We start from the raw sequence: 15113 nt of genomic DNA on the forward strand, positions 1-15113 counted from the left end.
TTTGCGAGAAGGTAATTGTTTTAGATATATTAATCGATCGAGTTTCGCCTTTATTCGCCCAATTTAAAAATTGCGCCCAAAAAGAGCGCACCAAGCCCTGCTTTCAATTACGCTTGGAAGAATGACGTAGTCGTATATGTCGCGTCGTCACGAGCTCACCAGCGAGTCTTTGGCGGATGCGGCGACGACATAAGTGACGCCGTAGCCTAAATGACTACGTCACTTTTTCAAGCATCATTGTGGGCAAGGCTTGATGCACTTTTGTGCGCACGATTAGTAACTTGGGCAAAACTCGAAAAGTTATCGAATACTATTTTAGAACAATACATTTTCACATTTTTTTTTATTTTTCCGGCGTGTACAAGCTATGGCCGTCAATACTGCGATTTCTACATTACCACTATAATAAGTCATTTAAAAGTTAATTAAGAGATTCTAGCTGATTTGTCATCTAATCTTGACGATTTTGTCCTCATCTAATATCTGCCAAGCCTGATCACAGGGATGAAGGCTGCGCTTGTCTAACTCTCCCCCGCCCTGTTCTGAGTAAATCTTATTAATTAAAATAAAACATCCCGTATATTTAGGTTCAGCAGACCACCTTGAATAGCATAGCTAAACACTGAGATCTACTCAAGAACAACACTATACAAATTTACGGGTTTTCAACTCCGTTTTTTTGTATAGCAAATTTTTCTTCAATTCAAATGAAATACCGAGAACGGAGTGAATTTAATACTCTGAGCGAGGAGCTCGAAATGTTGCGTATTTTTTGTACCATAACTAGCCGCTTCAGCTGCTTGCGCTCTGATTTAAGTTAAAATTAACCATCGAAGAGGCGCCTTGGAGCTGTGGCGCTACTCGCAAGATATCATATATTAAGCCCAAAGAGATTGTCCTTCAGAGTACCAACTTGGTCCACTGTGATTACTTTAAGCCTTATTTTATCATGCTATCTGTCGGCACAGATTGACAACACAGGCCGTAAACTAACATTCTTTATTTGCGGCCGAGACCTGGAAATCGCAGAGTATAACTATTTTCACCTATGTTGAAATAGCTTTCAAAGTTATGCTTAAAACACCACTTTCATTAGTTAATATCATGATGACCCTGAGCTGACGCCTTATTAATTTTAAATGAAGCCGAATCTCTGTAAACGTTGGTGTGCGAATTGAACCGATTCTTAAATTTGTGGCGTTCGCCTTCCGTCGTCCGCCGCAGGCGATCAACCAGACGACTCGTTCCTCGGGGTCAAACAGGGTTTATTACCATGACTCTGGTCCAGACTCGGGGCAACAACTGCTTTCGGCCACACGGGCCATCCCTTTTCTACCCTCTCGGCGCCGGGTGCCGCCCCCCCCGCTAGTCGCCGGTTTGGCCGCCGTGTGGCGGGCCGAGCGCCCCACACCTCCCCCCCCTTTTAGAGGTCGAGGTCTAAGATGGCCTCCTCGTGGGCCGGGTCGCGGAGCAGATCCGGGCGGACTTGGCGGAGGATCCGGATGGCTTCCGCGACCTCCAACGGGCGGGGGGCTGCCGGAGGTGCAGCAGGAGGTGGCGCGGCTCGGCGAGCCCAGTCCGCCGCGACGCGGGCCTGGTGCAAGGCGCCCGCCAGGTGGGTGAGGCGGTGGAGCTCCGGCACTCCGCAGACGGGGCACAGCAGGCGGCGCTCCGCCTCGTTGTATACGGCCGCGGGCTCGTGCGGGTGCCGGTCCTCCAACGTGTTGCCCCGGAAAGGCTCGGGGACGGACTCCGGGGGCGCGCCACGCTCGGGCCGGGGCTGCTCCCTCCAGCGTAGTGCTGAGGCCCAGCCCACCGGGCGGTCCTCTACCAGCACAGTCCAAGTCGCGACGGAGGCACGCTCACGGCGCGGCGGGAAGCGTGCCGCCAATCGCCTGAAATGATAGGCGTGGCGGGAACGCTCTTGGTGGCAGTGACGATCCTGCGGAGGAAATAGAGAACGGGCACACGAAGAAAAAGGACGAATTAACGGGTCTGGTTGTGATACGTCAAACATGCTCGGAGACACTCGCGAACAGAACAATCCCTTTGTGAAAACAAAGGGCAGACCCGCGGGAAGGAGATTGATCCTCTCCCCCCCTCTCCGCGAAGAGACGCAGCCAGCCAAAAAAAAGGATATGAATAGAACAGGTGATGAGTCACCGAGGGCGTAGGTTGTACCGCCTGGGCGTAGTTCCGTGGTCCAAGGGCTGGCTGGGAGCTGGGATGTCCGGGACCTGCGGAAAAACTGCTGGCTCGCAGTAACGCTTGAGCTCAGACACGTGAATTGGGCCGTACTGCTGTGTACCATGCAGTCGTGCTAGGCGGTAGCTCAGCGGGGAAATTGTGTCCGTTATGCGAAAGGGTCCATCCCAACGGTTGGCGAGGGATGCTGCGAAGCCTTTCGACGCATCGCTGAGGGGATGTGTCCGACGAAGTACCAGGTCTCCAACCTGAAAGTGGACACTGCGGCGGCCCTTGTCGTACTGGGCGGCCTGTTGAAGACGAGCGACGTCGAGGTTCTCTCGTGCTTCACGAACGGCCGACGAGAGTCGGTGATGGACGTCCTGGGCGAACTGCGCGTATGGGCGTCCATTCTGCGCAACATCTGTGTATAGAAATGAATTTTCCATTGGGAAGGTTAGCTCCTTACCAAAGTTGAGACGGGCAGGCGTGAAACCAGTGGATCGGTTGACCGTGGTGCGCGTTGCAAATGCCATCTCGTCGAGTTTGGCATCCCAGTCTTTGTGACGGGCTGTGTGGGAAATCAACATCATTTTGAGGTTGCGGTTGATCCTCTCCGTGATGTTGGCTTGCGGATGATACGGCGAAGTCAGCTTGTGCCGTATTCCAAGCGCAGCGCAGGTGTCGATGAAAATCTTGCTTCGAAAGTACGAAGCACCGTCCGTGATGAGCTCTGCAGGAAAGCCGAATCTCGTGAAAACGGACAGAAGGCAGTCCCAGATCCGCTGCGAAAGAAGCTTCCGTAAGGGGAACAGTTCGACCCACTTGGTGAAGTGGTCAGTCACAACAAGTAGGTACTGATTTCCGCGAGGACTACGTGGAAACGGTCCCATGACATCACATGCGACAATCTGCCAAGGCGACTGGCTAACGACTGGCTGCATTAATCCTGGTGGTTGGCCTCCGCGAGGTTTCGCCTTCTGACACACTGGACAACTGCGAGCATACTTCAGTACATCCTGCCTGATTCCTGGCCAAGTCGCAACACGACATAACTTATCGTAAGTCTTACTGCCGCTGCTGTGACCCGCTAATGCTGAATCATGGAAGTACCTGATGAATGATTTGCGCAGCTTCCGAGGTATCACAATCCGGAAAGGCGATCCATCGCTGTCGTCGTCTGCCTGGGGGATGTAGCGGAGAAGAAGTCCGTCCTCGCTCAGCAGGTACGAGTCGGACTCGTCGTCGCTTCCGGTGCCGCTTGCTCTTCGTGCCGCAAGCCTCTCGCACACGCGTCGACAAAGTCCATCTTCCTGCTGGGCCTTGCGGAGGTCTGCTCTGCTCACCAACGTCCCCCACCGTGACTCCGAAGTGCGGGCCACGATGTCGGTTAATCCCACCAACTTCGGTTCCGTCTCAGTGGGAGGGACCTGCAAAGGAGCCCGTGACAGTGCGTCTGCCACAATATTAGTTGCTCCTTTCCTGTAGGCGATAGTGTAGTCGTACGCTTGCAGTGTCAGAGCCCATCGTGCAAGACGTCCGGCTGGATTCTGCAAATTCTTCAGCCAGGAGAGCGCTTGGTGATCCGTCTGTATCTGAAAGGAAGCGCCATCGAGATACATGTTAAACTTCTTGAGGGCGAAGATGATGGCGAGACACTCCTTTTCCGTCACGGAGTAGTTTCGCTCGGCCGCTGTCAGCGTGCGGCTAGCGAAGGCGACTGGGCGAAGAACGTTGTCGTGTTCCTGAAGGAGGACTGCGCCCAGGCCGAAGTTGCTGGCATCTGTTTGGACGACAAATTGTCGGTTGAGATCCGGCAACTTCAAAGAGACGACGTCGGTGATCGCTTTCGAGAGCTGAAGGAAAGCGACGCGTTGATCCTCCCCCCACCGCCATTTCTCGCCTTTGCGCAAGAGCAAGGTCAGGGGGTTAGCGATCTCGGCGCAGCGAGGGATGAACTGGCGATAAAACCCAATCAATCCAAGAAACCGCTGCAAACTCTTGACGTCGTGTGGCTGCGGATACTCTGTTATTGCACGCAGCTTGTCCTCGTTGGGGCGAAGAACTCCATTGTCCACTACAAAGCCAAGGAGGTTAATTTGTGGTGAAGCGAGCTGCGCCTTGTCAGGGTGAATCGTCAGGCCGGCGTTGCGCAGGCGCTCGAGGACGATCCCAAGATGCTTCAGGTGTTCCTCGAAAGTCTGGGAAAAAATAACGATGTCATCCATGTATGCCATGGCGAATTTATATTTTGTGTCGCCGAGAACGATATCCATTAAGCGCTGGAAGCTAGCGGGTGAATTGGAAAGGCCAAAGGGGAGGCGGGTAAATTCAAACAATCCTCTGTGGCAAGTGAACGCAGTCTTTGGCACGTCCTCTGGATCAATCTCAATTTGCAAAAAACCTCGACTGCAGTCCAAAGTGGTGAACACTTTCGCGTTGCCAATCGCGTACATAACCGAGTCAATGGAAGGAAAGGGGTACGAATCTCTCACCGTCACTGCGTTGAGGCGGCGATAATCCACGCAAAGTCGTACCGAGCCGTCCTTCTTCGGAGCCAAGACGACGGGGGAGGCCCATGGACTCTGGGACTCTTGCACTGCTCCGGTATCCAGCATCTCCTGTAGTGCTGCGTCTAGTAGGGCTCGCTTGTGGACGCTGAGGGGCCTAGGGTTGCACCGCAGTGGTCGGGCGTCACCAGTCTCGATGCGGTGTAGCAACACGTCGGTCTTGCCCGGGGTTTCCGTGAACATCGTTGCGAACGGCTGCAGGATGCTCTCGAGCTGCTGCTTTTGCGAGCTGGTTGCTGGGCAGGCGTTGAGGGCGTCTCGGATGCCATCAGGAAGAACTGCAGCTGGCCGCGCTGTGTAGTGGGTCGGAAGGGTTGCGCCGGTGACGCAGTCTTCACGTCTGGTGAAGGGGGTCACGTGTGGCTGGTTGTCCAGCTGATACCCGCCGGCAGCAAAGTCGAGCGAAATTTTTTCGTCTGCAATGAAATCTCGGCCCAAGATAACAGGTACGGCCAATCCTGGCAGATAAAGGAAACGCTGACGCCGCGTTTTTCCGTCGAAAGAAATCCTCAGCCTTACTGCGCCTGCTGCTTTTGTTTGCGCGCCTGATGCTAACTGCAAAAGCGTGCTCGAACAACGGAGCTTAACATTTTTTGATTTGCAGAGTTCAAAAACGACGTCGCCGATAAGCGAAACTCCCGCGCCGGTATCGAACAGGGCGGCGAAAAGAACTCCGAGCAGAGAAATCGTTATCCTAGGCTCGATGCTGTGGTTCGTAGGTCGTACTCGACATACAGAAGGAAGTATTGCCGGCGACTTACATTTCCCGGGGCTGGTGGCGGCCTTGGGCGGCGAGGTCTCCGGGTTCAGCGCCGCGGGCCGCCTCGGTTTCCCTGGTCAGGCAGTTCTCGCTGCTCACGGGGCCGCCGTTGTGGGCACTGGCTGCGGAAGTGGCCACGCTGTCCGCAGTTGTAGCAGGAGTCATTCTGCCGCTGGGTTCCCACGTTGCCCCGTTCACTCCCACGTCGCCGGCTGCCTCTCGGCTCCGCCGGGTCATTCCCACGTTGCCAGCCGCCTCTCGGCTGGCGCTGGGGCCTTTCGGCCATCTGAAGATCTCGCCGAGGGTCATGCAGCCAGCTTTCGCTGTCCGGGAACTGCAGCCGGCCCCTCTCGGGGTTTCGCGGCACCCGCGGCGGGCTTCCACCCAAGTGCGGGCCCTGGGGGGACCAATCCCAGGCGCCTGGGGCTTCCCTCGGTCGGGAATTTAAGCTCACGCTGACCCCAGCCGGTGATGCAGCACCGAGCCTCCCGTCGCCATCCCGAGTGCACTCAAGGGTGTCCAGGGCGCGGGGCAAGTAGGCGTGGGCGCCGACCCTTTCGGGTGGGCGGTGAGTCGGAGGGGTGCGTTCCAGGGCGGTGCGTGCAGGTGGCGACCACGCGCACGATGGTTCGAGGGCTTCTGTGGCGGGGGGCGGCGGCCGGTAGTCCACGCTGGCCAGGATCATGTCTTGCACGCCGCGCGCCGCACGAACGAGGTCTTCCACGCTCTCGAACCGCCGCCCCTGAAGATAGACGTGGTAACGGGGGTGGCTCTGTCGGATGATGCGTGCAACCCTCTCCGACTCGGGAGCAGCTTTCGCCGCTCGGTTGAACAGCTCCTGCATGGCCCGGATGTATTCGACGAGGCCTTCCTCTGGATGCTGGGTACGTCGTTCGAGCTCCCGCTGGACTCGGGAGTCGTACCCCGGTGGCAGGAACTCTTCTCGGAAGCTACGGCGGAACGCCTCTAGGGACGGAAAGGGAGTTTGCAACACCCACCATCGTCTCGCGCTCGCTTGTAAGGCGAGGGGCAGGATGCGCTCGAGCACGTAGCTCTCCGAGGCGCCGGACGCTCGGGCGTAGACGTCCAGCTCTTCCAGGAAGTCGGCGACGGACTTCCTGTCGTCGAACCCCGTGTACACGGGGACCGTGAGCCGAGGGTGAAGCTCGGGCCCACGCTGCTGCACATGGCCGCCGGCTCCTCCCGTGCCGGTTGCGAGGCGCTCCGTCACCAACTGGAGGGTGGCGGACATTCGGGCCATGAGCGCCAGGACCTCAGCCGACGACGGACCGGGCTCCGCGTCTTCTTCGCTGGAGTCGCCGTGGTCGGACGGGGGCTGGGACTGTTTCTTGGGAGGCATGGAAAAAAGAAAAACGCGCGACAAGGGAAAAAAAAACAGCACACGCGACCACGAGGGAAGAAAAAAAAGAAAACGCGCCAACAAACTACGCCAAGAAAACCGCACCGTCAGCGACGTGCAGACCGCGGTGATAGGCGAGCGCGCAAAAAGTCACAATGAACAAGAAAAACACGACGCGATATAGAAAAAATGAAAAACGCGAACCGCGACGAATCAACGACCGAAAAGAAATTAAGAAATGCAAAGTTGAAGTAAGGGAGGACGAACCGTCTGGTCGAGATCACCGACGACGGACGACAGAGCCCCACGTTGGGCGCCAGATGTGGCGTTCGCCTTCCGTCGTCCGCCGCAGGCGATCAACCAGACGACTCGTTCCTCGGGGTCAAACAGGGTTTATTACCATGACTCTGGTCCAGACTCGGGGCAACAACTGCTTTCGGCCACACGGGCCATCCCTTTTCTACCCTCTCGGCGCCGGGTGCCGCCCCCCCGCTAGTCGCCGGTTTGGCCGCCGTGTGGCGGGCCGAGCGCCCCACAAATTGGATCACTGCGGACGCCGTTAAGGTACTGAACTATAATGAATACATTTTTGAAGGCCATACTTCATATCCAAATTATGATAAATTGAAGCTTAATAAATATTAATTAATAAATAATTATGAAAACTCAGCTGTGCTTGTCAACGACAGAGTTCACAAGCAATTTGTTTAAGCTTTATTATGTGGTCGTAATTCTTTGCGCCTGAATGCCTCAAACCTACAGAGTCTTGATGTTTGTTCTTGGGACAATAAAATAAAATAATGCCCACAAAGTATGGCTTCCAGTGATTTATTTCACACGTAATTTGTGTTTTCGCTTTAATTACACTGAAACACATTCTTCGATTTACAGACCTAGAGAGGATAAAAGAATGCATATATGAGCACAGTTTACAGCTCGCTGCAAAGAATGCCAGTTGAGTTTTCAATTTATTTGAGAACGTATATATTTCTAAATGGCACAAATGAAGCTGCTTTCACTCTTTTTTTTTATAAAATTGTTTATCACTGCAAGGTGTTCCATCAGGCGCCGTGGCATTAGCCACTCAATAAGTTCCTTTTTCATCAGGAGGAGTTGCACAAGCAAGAATGCGATGTTGCAGCAAGTTTTCCTGCAAGGTTTATCCACATGCATCTTTATACTGTGATATAACTGTCAGACGTCAAATGTGTCTAGATTTAGGGACTACATTGGAGCACATTATAATGAACGACTTGAGTTTCCCATGACTATCAATGGTTAAGTTTGTTTGAACATACCAGACAAAAGCACGTGGTGCAAAAGTATACACTGCGAAACCCATGGAACCGGTGTTCGATCCCCAGTCGGGCCGATCTTGTTAATGACGTGTAGTGTACCGGTCTTCAGGTAGGACAGCCGCTATTTGCGATTCACGTTTACAACCCCAGATCAGAAGCAATTAAGTGTCGCTGTACTGGCGTAATATCCCCTCTGAAGGAAACAGATATAGTTTGAATTCCATGGAGCAAATGCTCTTCGTAAAGTTCATTTAGCGCGCGGCACAACAGCCATTGTCTTGAATCAACGCGCAGAACGAAAGTCACCGGACGAAGTTTATTGATATATTCGCTTCATGAACTCGGGCCGTAAAGCGCCTCACTTGGATGACAAAATAGGTTTACTTTCTCAAAATACTTACCAGTGCACTTTAGCTTTAGAGTAACTTGTTCGGTGCATATTTCATATATCTTTTTTTTTTTTCGAAATTCACAGTGAGCAAACTCAACCGTAGTGCTTCATTACTTCAAGGGTTATTTATTTCTCGGCTGACCTCTTCAACACAAGTGAAGCATGTGGGAAATCTACGTGTATATGGTAATTTGTTCAATTTTTAGAATATAAAAAAAAAATCCTTTAACCTACCGAATAATCGACTAGTGCTTTAGTTCGGAAATTTTATATCACCAGTTGGTCGTCAAAATTTGGACGAAACAAAACAAAATTAAAAAATAACGTGTTAGTCACGTAGACGTGAATGGCCATACCTCTATGAAAGGCAAACGTTAGTTGAAAATTTAACCTAAACTAAACTGTAAGAGCGATATTCGTCACTCCAGACAAGTGCAGATGATTACACGTGTAACAGTTACTTTAACGCCGTGCGAGTGTTCGTTTAGCGCACCAGAAACGTTTGTAAACAATCAAAGGAGGTCACTCTCGCCGGAGAATATTAGGGAACCCCTTTGCTTCATGCAGCTGTTTTGAACTCTGCAGTTATTGGTTGATTCATGATAGAAATTGTATACTGCGCAGTTTATCCCATATTCAGCAGAGGCAATAAAAAAGTTAATTAGACGTTTTAAAAATAATATGGATAGAAAAGAATGGGATCAAATATTCGATTAATTAATCGATTAAAGGGTGTTGATTACCCGGGCTAAACCTCTAAGCAGCGCCCAGCTCTATTATGTTGTTTAAAATGTTTGATAATTCGGAGTGAAAAAATTTAAGTTAGTTACTAGCAGATAGTCCGATGACGGTTGGTTTGTTCACTTCTGTAATTTTTTTAATTGTTTTTCCACTACAAAGATGTAAGGAGAACAACTGAGTAGCTTTGTGGGAGGTGGAATAGCGATTGTTCTAACGTCGCGTGCTCAACGAGCATTGGAATCCTGTGTTTATCTTTAAGAGTAAAAATCACAAGTAACCAATTTTACCTAATCAAGCGACGTATTACTGCAAGGTTTCCCCTATATTATGTCCCCCGGGGGTATAACGGATCTGAAAAGACTGCATTATTGTAGCTTTCACGGCCTTCTTTAAGAGCAGCCTGTAAATCCTGAACAAAACACCCTGTATATTCAAGACGATTAGAAAATCGTCCTGTTTTAGGTATTCGGTTTGAATTTGTAAATATATTACGTAATAATGCGTTTTTTATTATTATGGCACGCGAGTTTTCAAAGAAAATATTACAAAAATTTAAGTATCACTAAAATTTAATCGTTACGTAACCAAACAAGATGTGCATAGCACTCATTTAAAAGACAACTTACTTGTAATTGACTACTTTTTGGAGTAATTTTGTAATAATTTGTTACGTTCATTAAAAAGTATTCACAAGAGTATTTTTATTAATTTTGGAAGGACTAAAATTACTTGTAACCGTTACTATGTTTTCCTTCCCTCCAATGGCGGCCCTTGTTGGTACAAGTCTTCTACATTGAACTCCTCAAACTAAAAACTCCCGACAGAAGCATGGCTTACCACTATAGGTGGATTAAGTAGATAGGCTGTTTATAATTCGGTGATTATAATCCAATAATTGACAGTACAAAAAAAAACATATTCAGGCTGGTTGAAATTTTCCTTTTTCAAAATCTGAAGTGATCGATAAGTAATGTTACTTTTTAAATAACAGTCAAATACTTCTTTTATCAGGTCTTCACGTAATCTAAGTGAATATATTTAACCAACAGTAATTACAATTGTAATCGAATTCTTTTCTTGAATGACGTATAGAATACTGAAACGAACCTACTTTCACCAACCGTGAATGACTCTTTTTGTTCAAACTATAACTTCAGTTCGGATCCTTTTTTTAACTAAACTCGGCCACCGGTCGATATGCGCCAACGTCCCTGCATGCGTTTCGGGCTTGGAGGACATTAGATAGAAGGAAACTCGAAAAATCAATGTGGTAAAAATAATATTTGTAAATCAACTTTTTAAATTTTCGCTTTATGGTTCCAGTGGTTCTTGCGACATTGACAGAAATTATATAGTTCATAGGATACACAAATTTTGATATTTCGTTGCCGAAACGCAATAAGGTTTCACATATGCATCGCGTGGCTTCAGTTGCCGCGATGTCCAGTCGGGGCGTTTGCTCCTTGAGGCGTCGGTTCAGCTCAAACACCATCGGGTAAGCGTGGCGTGGCATCTCGGCACAGGCGTAAGTTGGGCCAGTGAGCTCGGCACCGAGCTCTCGGCGGGTATGCCCCACGAAGCAGCGCGCGAGGTATTTTGCCGGGTCGTTCGCTTCGTGCTGGATCGACAACATCGTCTTCAATTTGGGTAATGCGGCTGTGCAGTATACGCAGGAAAAACTCCATCCTCCTTGCTCTCGCTGGGGGGAGAGCACAGGACAAGTGACGAGCTCCGTCTTCTCTGTACAGAAAAATCTTAACAGAGAGCTGCGCACCTGACGGGAAAAGTTTCTCAGTGGTACCGCCCCCTGTGCGAGGTACCACGGACGCCCGCAGAACACTGAGCAGGTCAGATACCTGCGCTCGGTCATGGGGAGGTCGTAGCCTCCCCTCCAACCCGGTTCACGCTCATCACGATGTCGCTCGCCAGGCTGGTCCCCAAATGTGGGAGAAATTCCCACCGCGCTGCACGTCACGCCGGGAGGCTTCACTACGGCCACCGCCGGGAGTGGGGAAGCTGGCTCGGGTAGGCGGTTGACCCACAACGTACTGCTCTTTTGCTCGTTCAGGCGCGTGCCGGAGAGCGACCCGTAGGACGTGAAGACCTGCTGCTGGGAGCGACAACACGTCGGCCACATCCAGCACACGTCGAACATAGCGGAAATGCGCGAGAACCGCTGGGTAGTGTCGACAAGGAGTCTCTGCTTGTATGACTGTGTTGAAGTTGGTGCATTCGAGAGTGCGACGATCAAGTGTCCGAGCCAGTAGAGTCCAAGAACCCCTGTGGGCTGTCCGAGTTTTGATAGGAAACAGCGTTTTACGAAGAGCAATGATCCGACCAATAAGAGTGACGTTGGGAATGCTCCATCTTTCACGTTCACGGATCGTAGTGCACTTGACGAGCTCCGTCTTGTCCAAAAAGAAGCAAAAATTTACACCATCCACTTCTTGTGGCGTTGGCAGCAAGACGTGAGCAAGGTGCCACACTTTAACACAAGGAACAGTCTTTATCAGGTTAGATTTCTCGCGCAACGACAAAGCGAAGGATGCTGTATACAGCACCCTGTCCTGCACCATGCTTATCACTAAGTTCCAGTGTCGTGACACTGTGCCATCAACGTCAAAGAAAACATTGAGTAGTTTCAGCTCCAAGACGCTCACGATTCCCGAGGAGGAGCTGGTTGGAAAGATCGTTTGAATTTTGCAGGTTTAGACGCGCACCGTATACGGCTGAGTGCTGTGAAAAAAGCAATGTACTTAAAAATTAAGTCTTCGTAACGAAGACACAAAAATACACGTCATCTGCATATGCTGACACGCTGACAAATACATGCATTCTCCGGAATAGGGAGGCCTTAGTGCTGCGGCGTATTTAGTGCCGCGTGGAGGAATCGGTCGATCATAATCGTGAATAGAAAAAGTGACAGGAGGCATCCCTGACGAAACCCTCGTCGGATAGGACACACCAGGCCGATGCAACCACAGGAGGAAATGCGAGCTTAAGTGGAGGAGTAGGCACTCTCCAGTTGCTGAACAAAATTGATGGGAAAACCATACTTATGACCAATGTCAAATACTGGTGGTCCGCTTTGCCAAGGGATTTTCGTTGGTTCAAAGACAGTACGCAACCAGGATCCTGGCGGGACCGAGTGTAGGAAATAAGGCCGCAAAGGTTGGACAGTGCCAAGTACATGCTTTGTGCCCACAGTTGAGCCCTAGAAACGACGAGAAAGAAGCGAGCAGTGAAAGGCGGGCGGTACACCGGCAGCATGGTTGGCGAGCATGTAAGAACTGGATGTAACACCGTCATAAATTGAAAGACCTGTAACTCGGCTCCACTGAAAATTGACCTATCAGTAAATTGCCCGAACATCGAGAAGAACGCTGGAAGTGTAATTCTACGATCCGCGCGCGCTGGCCTTCCACTTATAAAAGATTTGAAGTAAATAATCATGATAAATCTTTAACGAACGCGCGTGCACGGCAAAATTTGTTTTAGGCTTTTTGCTTCAGAACAGTTATTACTACAGACGCCAGCAGGTGCAGCGCGTGTAAGTACACTCGCAGCATGCACCTCGGTGCTTTTTGAAATTTAGCAAAAGGTCTATGGGAATGCTGTCTGCTTTTGTGTGCTATCAATATCCTGCCGATTGAGTCAAGGCAATCCACTTTCCAAAGACGTTGCCTTGCCGACAACTATCGCGGTCATTTAGGTTTAGGAATGGCCAGAGTCGAAAGTCTATCTAAAAAATGCGGCGAGGTCATTGCTCATGTTTTGCATTTTAAGTGAGGTAAGGCAACGCGAAAACCTCCTGCACCATTTATTGCTGACTAACGCGCCCGCTACTGCAGCTACCACGACGTATTAGTTCCAAAGCGAGCGACGCTCACTCACCGGGGCACCGCCATGTTTCCCCGCCGTCCTTACTCTGCTGGTCACGTGACCCAAAATTCCCCCTCGTAGGGAAATCTGGTTAACCGCGGTTAAATAACCAGCTTCGAGCGAACAGGCCCAGGTGACAGGTTGCTTTATCAACGCATTTGTTGAATACCAAGATTTTGTTATCCACACACCGGCGAAACAAGAGAACATCATCGCACCGCCACGAGTGTCAGTAAAGGGGCATTTGTCGAACGTCTAAAAAAAAATACCAGTACAAAATAAATCAAGAAGGCACAGGGCACCAGGTTTACTAATGGCACTGTCACATTGAGGAAACAGTTGGACAACTTTCCTTGTCAACACGAAGGCTCCATGTCTACTTCAACCCTGCCACATTGAGGCGATAGCAGCTCTGCGGAAAAGTGTTTGTCGTCCGGTAACCGTGTTCTCTGGCCAATCGGAGAATACCCCGTCTCACCGCGCTAACGGTGATGCCTAGAGTCACTAAATGTGTTTTGCTTAGAGTATTGTCACTCCCTCCCCCGATCTGCTAGTGGGCGCCTCCATCTTGGTGCTTAATGCGGAGCAGACGCCACTGTCGATCGTCACAATTAAACAATGCGACTTCCTCAGCTTTAGGCACGGCGTTAGGAAGCTCGGGGGTATTGTATTTCTCTGTCGCGAACTGTTTTTACATTTCTGAAGGACGAAAAGCCTTTCCTGCGAATTCAAATAAAGCTTCAGATAACTGCCAACCATGATTTCAAGCCACAAGATGGCTGAATAGTTCTCACCTTAAAGCGTAGCTAACTTAGTGGTTCTTGTGCTGTCAACACAAAGAACATTTCATAATTATTAAAATACGACGACCAAGTAATCCCTAAATCAGAAGCCCAACGTTTCGAAACCGGTTCGGCTTCTTCTTCAGGGGCGACTATGGAGGAAAGGAGCCGCAATCTTCTTTTTCCTCTATGACGGAGGCGAATGTGCACGATCCCATCTTCTTCCTCTTTGTTCGTCTTTTGAAGACAACTGGTGGAGTCCGTTCACATACACAAATGGCAGTGCGCCAAGAGACCTATTAATGTTTGTTAGCGTGCTCTGAATGTGCCAAGATTCAAGGAAGAGCCTCCGGCGAGGATTGGTTTCGATGTCCAGAATGCGTGTGTTTAAAAAGTCAATGCGGTCATTTTTTTCACAGTGTTCAGCAACCGCGCTGCGCTCTTGATCGAAGTTGCGCACATCAGCCTTGTGTTGACAAATCCGTTCATGATAGTTCTTTGTTTCCCGGATGTACGAGGACGGGCACTCCGCTTAGGGAATCTCGTACGCCACACCTTGCGCTTTCTCTTTAGGGGGCCGACCTTTTGGTCGTGGCATGAAGCGTTCAAGGGTTGAAATTGGCTTGTGAGCAATCTAAATGCTCTCCTTTGCTAGCACCCGTGCCAGCGCTTCACCTGTTCCCTTGATGTATGGGACGCTGAGGCGCGTGGTCCGTTCACATACACACTGCCATCTGCGTATGTGAACGGACTCCACCAGTTGTCTTCAAAAAACGATCAAAGAGAAAGAAGATGGGATCGTGCACATTCGCCTCCGTCATAGAGGAAAAAGAAGATTGCGGCTCCTTTCCTCCATAGTCGCCCCTGAAGAAGAAGCCGAACCGGTTTCGAAACGTTGGGCCCCTGATTTAGGGATTGGTTGGTCGTCGTATTTTAATAATCATTCCCCAACCAGACAGACTTCTGTCTAATGTTTACTTTTAAGACATTTCATGATTGTTTTACCTTTCTTTGCGTGAGGTGTCGCCGCTCGAAATATGTCTCTACAAAGTGCTAGCGCAATCAAAAAGCCAAAAATCAGTACGGGATGATCTCACAAATCAGACTGGCTGTAGCGATCGAAATTAAAAGTATTTTTGCATTCC

The 15113-nt window shown here is 50.2% G+C and overlaps 1 protein-coding gene across 1 annotated transcript; it reads right to left on the reverse strand.

Moving 5' to 3' along the window:
* Positions 1-1414: 1414 nt before the first annotated feature.
* Positions 1415-7291, reverse strand: LOC121837699. The gene is made up of 2 exons (XM_042293456.1): positions 7275-7291; positions 1415-1942 (listed from the first exon to the last, which is right to left on the reverse strand). The coding sequence occupies exons 1-2, from the start codon at positions 7275-7277 to the stop codon at positions 1424-1426; spliced, it is 522 nt and encodes a 173-aa protein (XP_042149390.1). The 5' UTR covers positions 7278-7291; the 3' UTR covers positions 1415-1423.
* Between the last annotated feature and the right edge of the window lie 7822 nt (positions 7292-15113).

The sequence above is a fragment of the Ixodes scapularis genome, unplaced genomic scaffold (genome assembly GCF_016920785.2).
Source record: "Ixodes scapularis isolate PalLabHiFi unplaced genomic scaffold, ASM1692078v2 PGA_scaffold4__175_contigs__length_147842914, whole genome shotgun sequence".
Taxonomy (NCBI): domain Eukaryota; kingdom Metazoa; phylum Arthropoda; class Arachnida; order Ixodida; family Ixodidae; genus Ixodes; species Ixodes scapularis.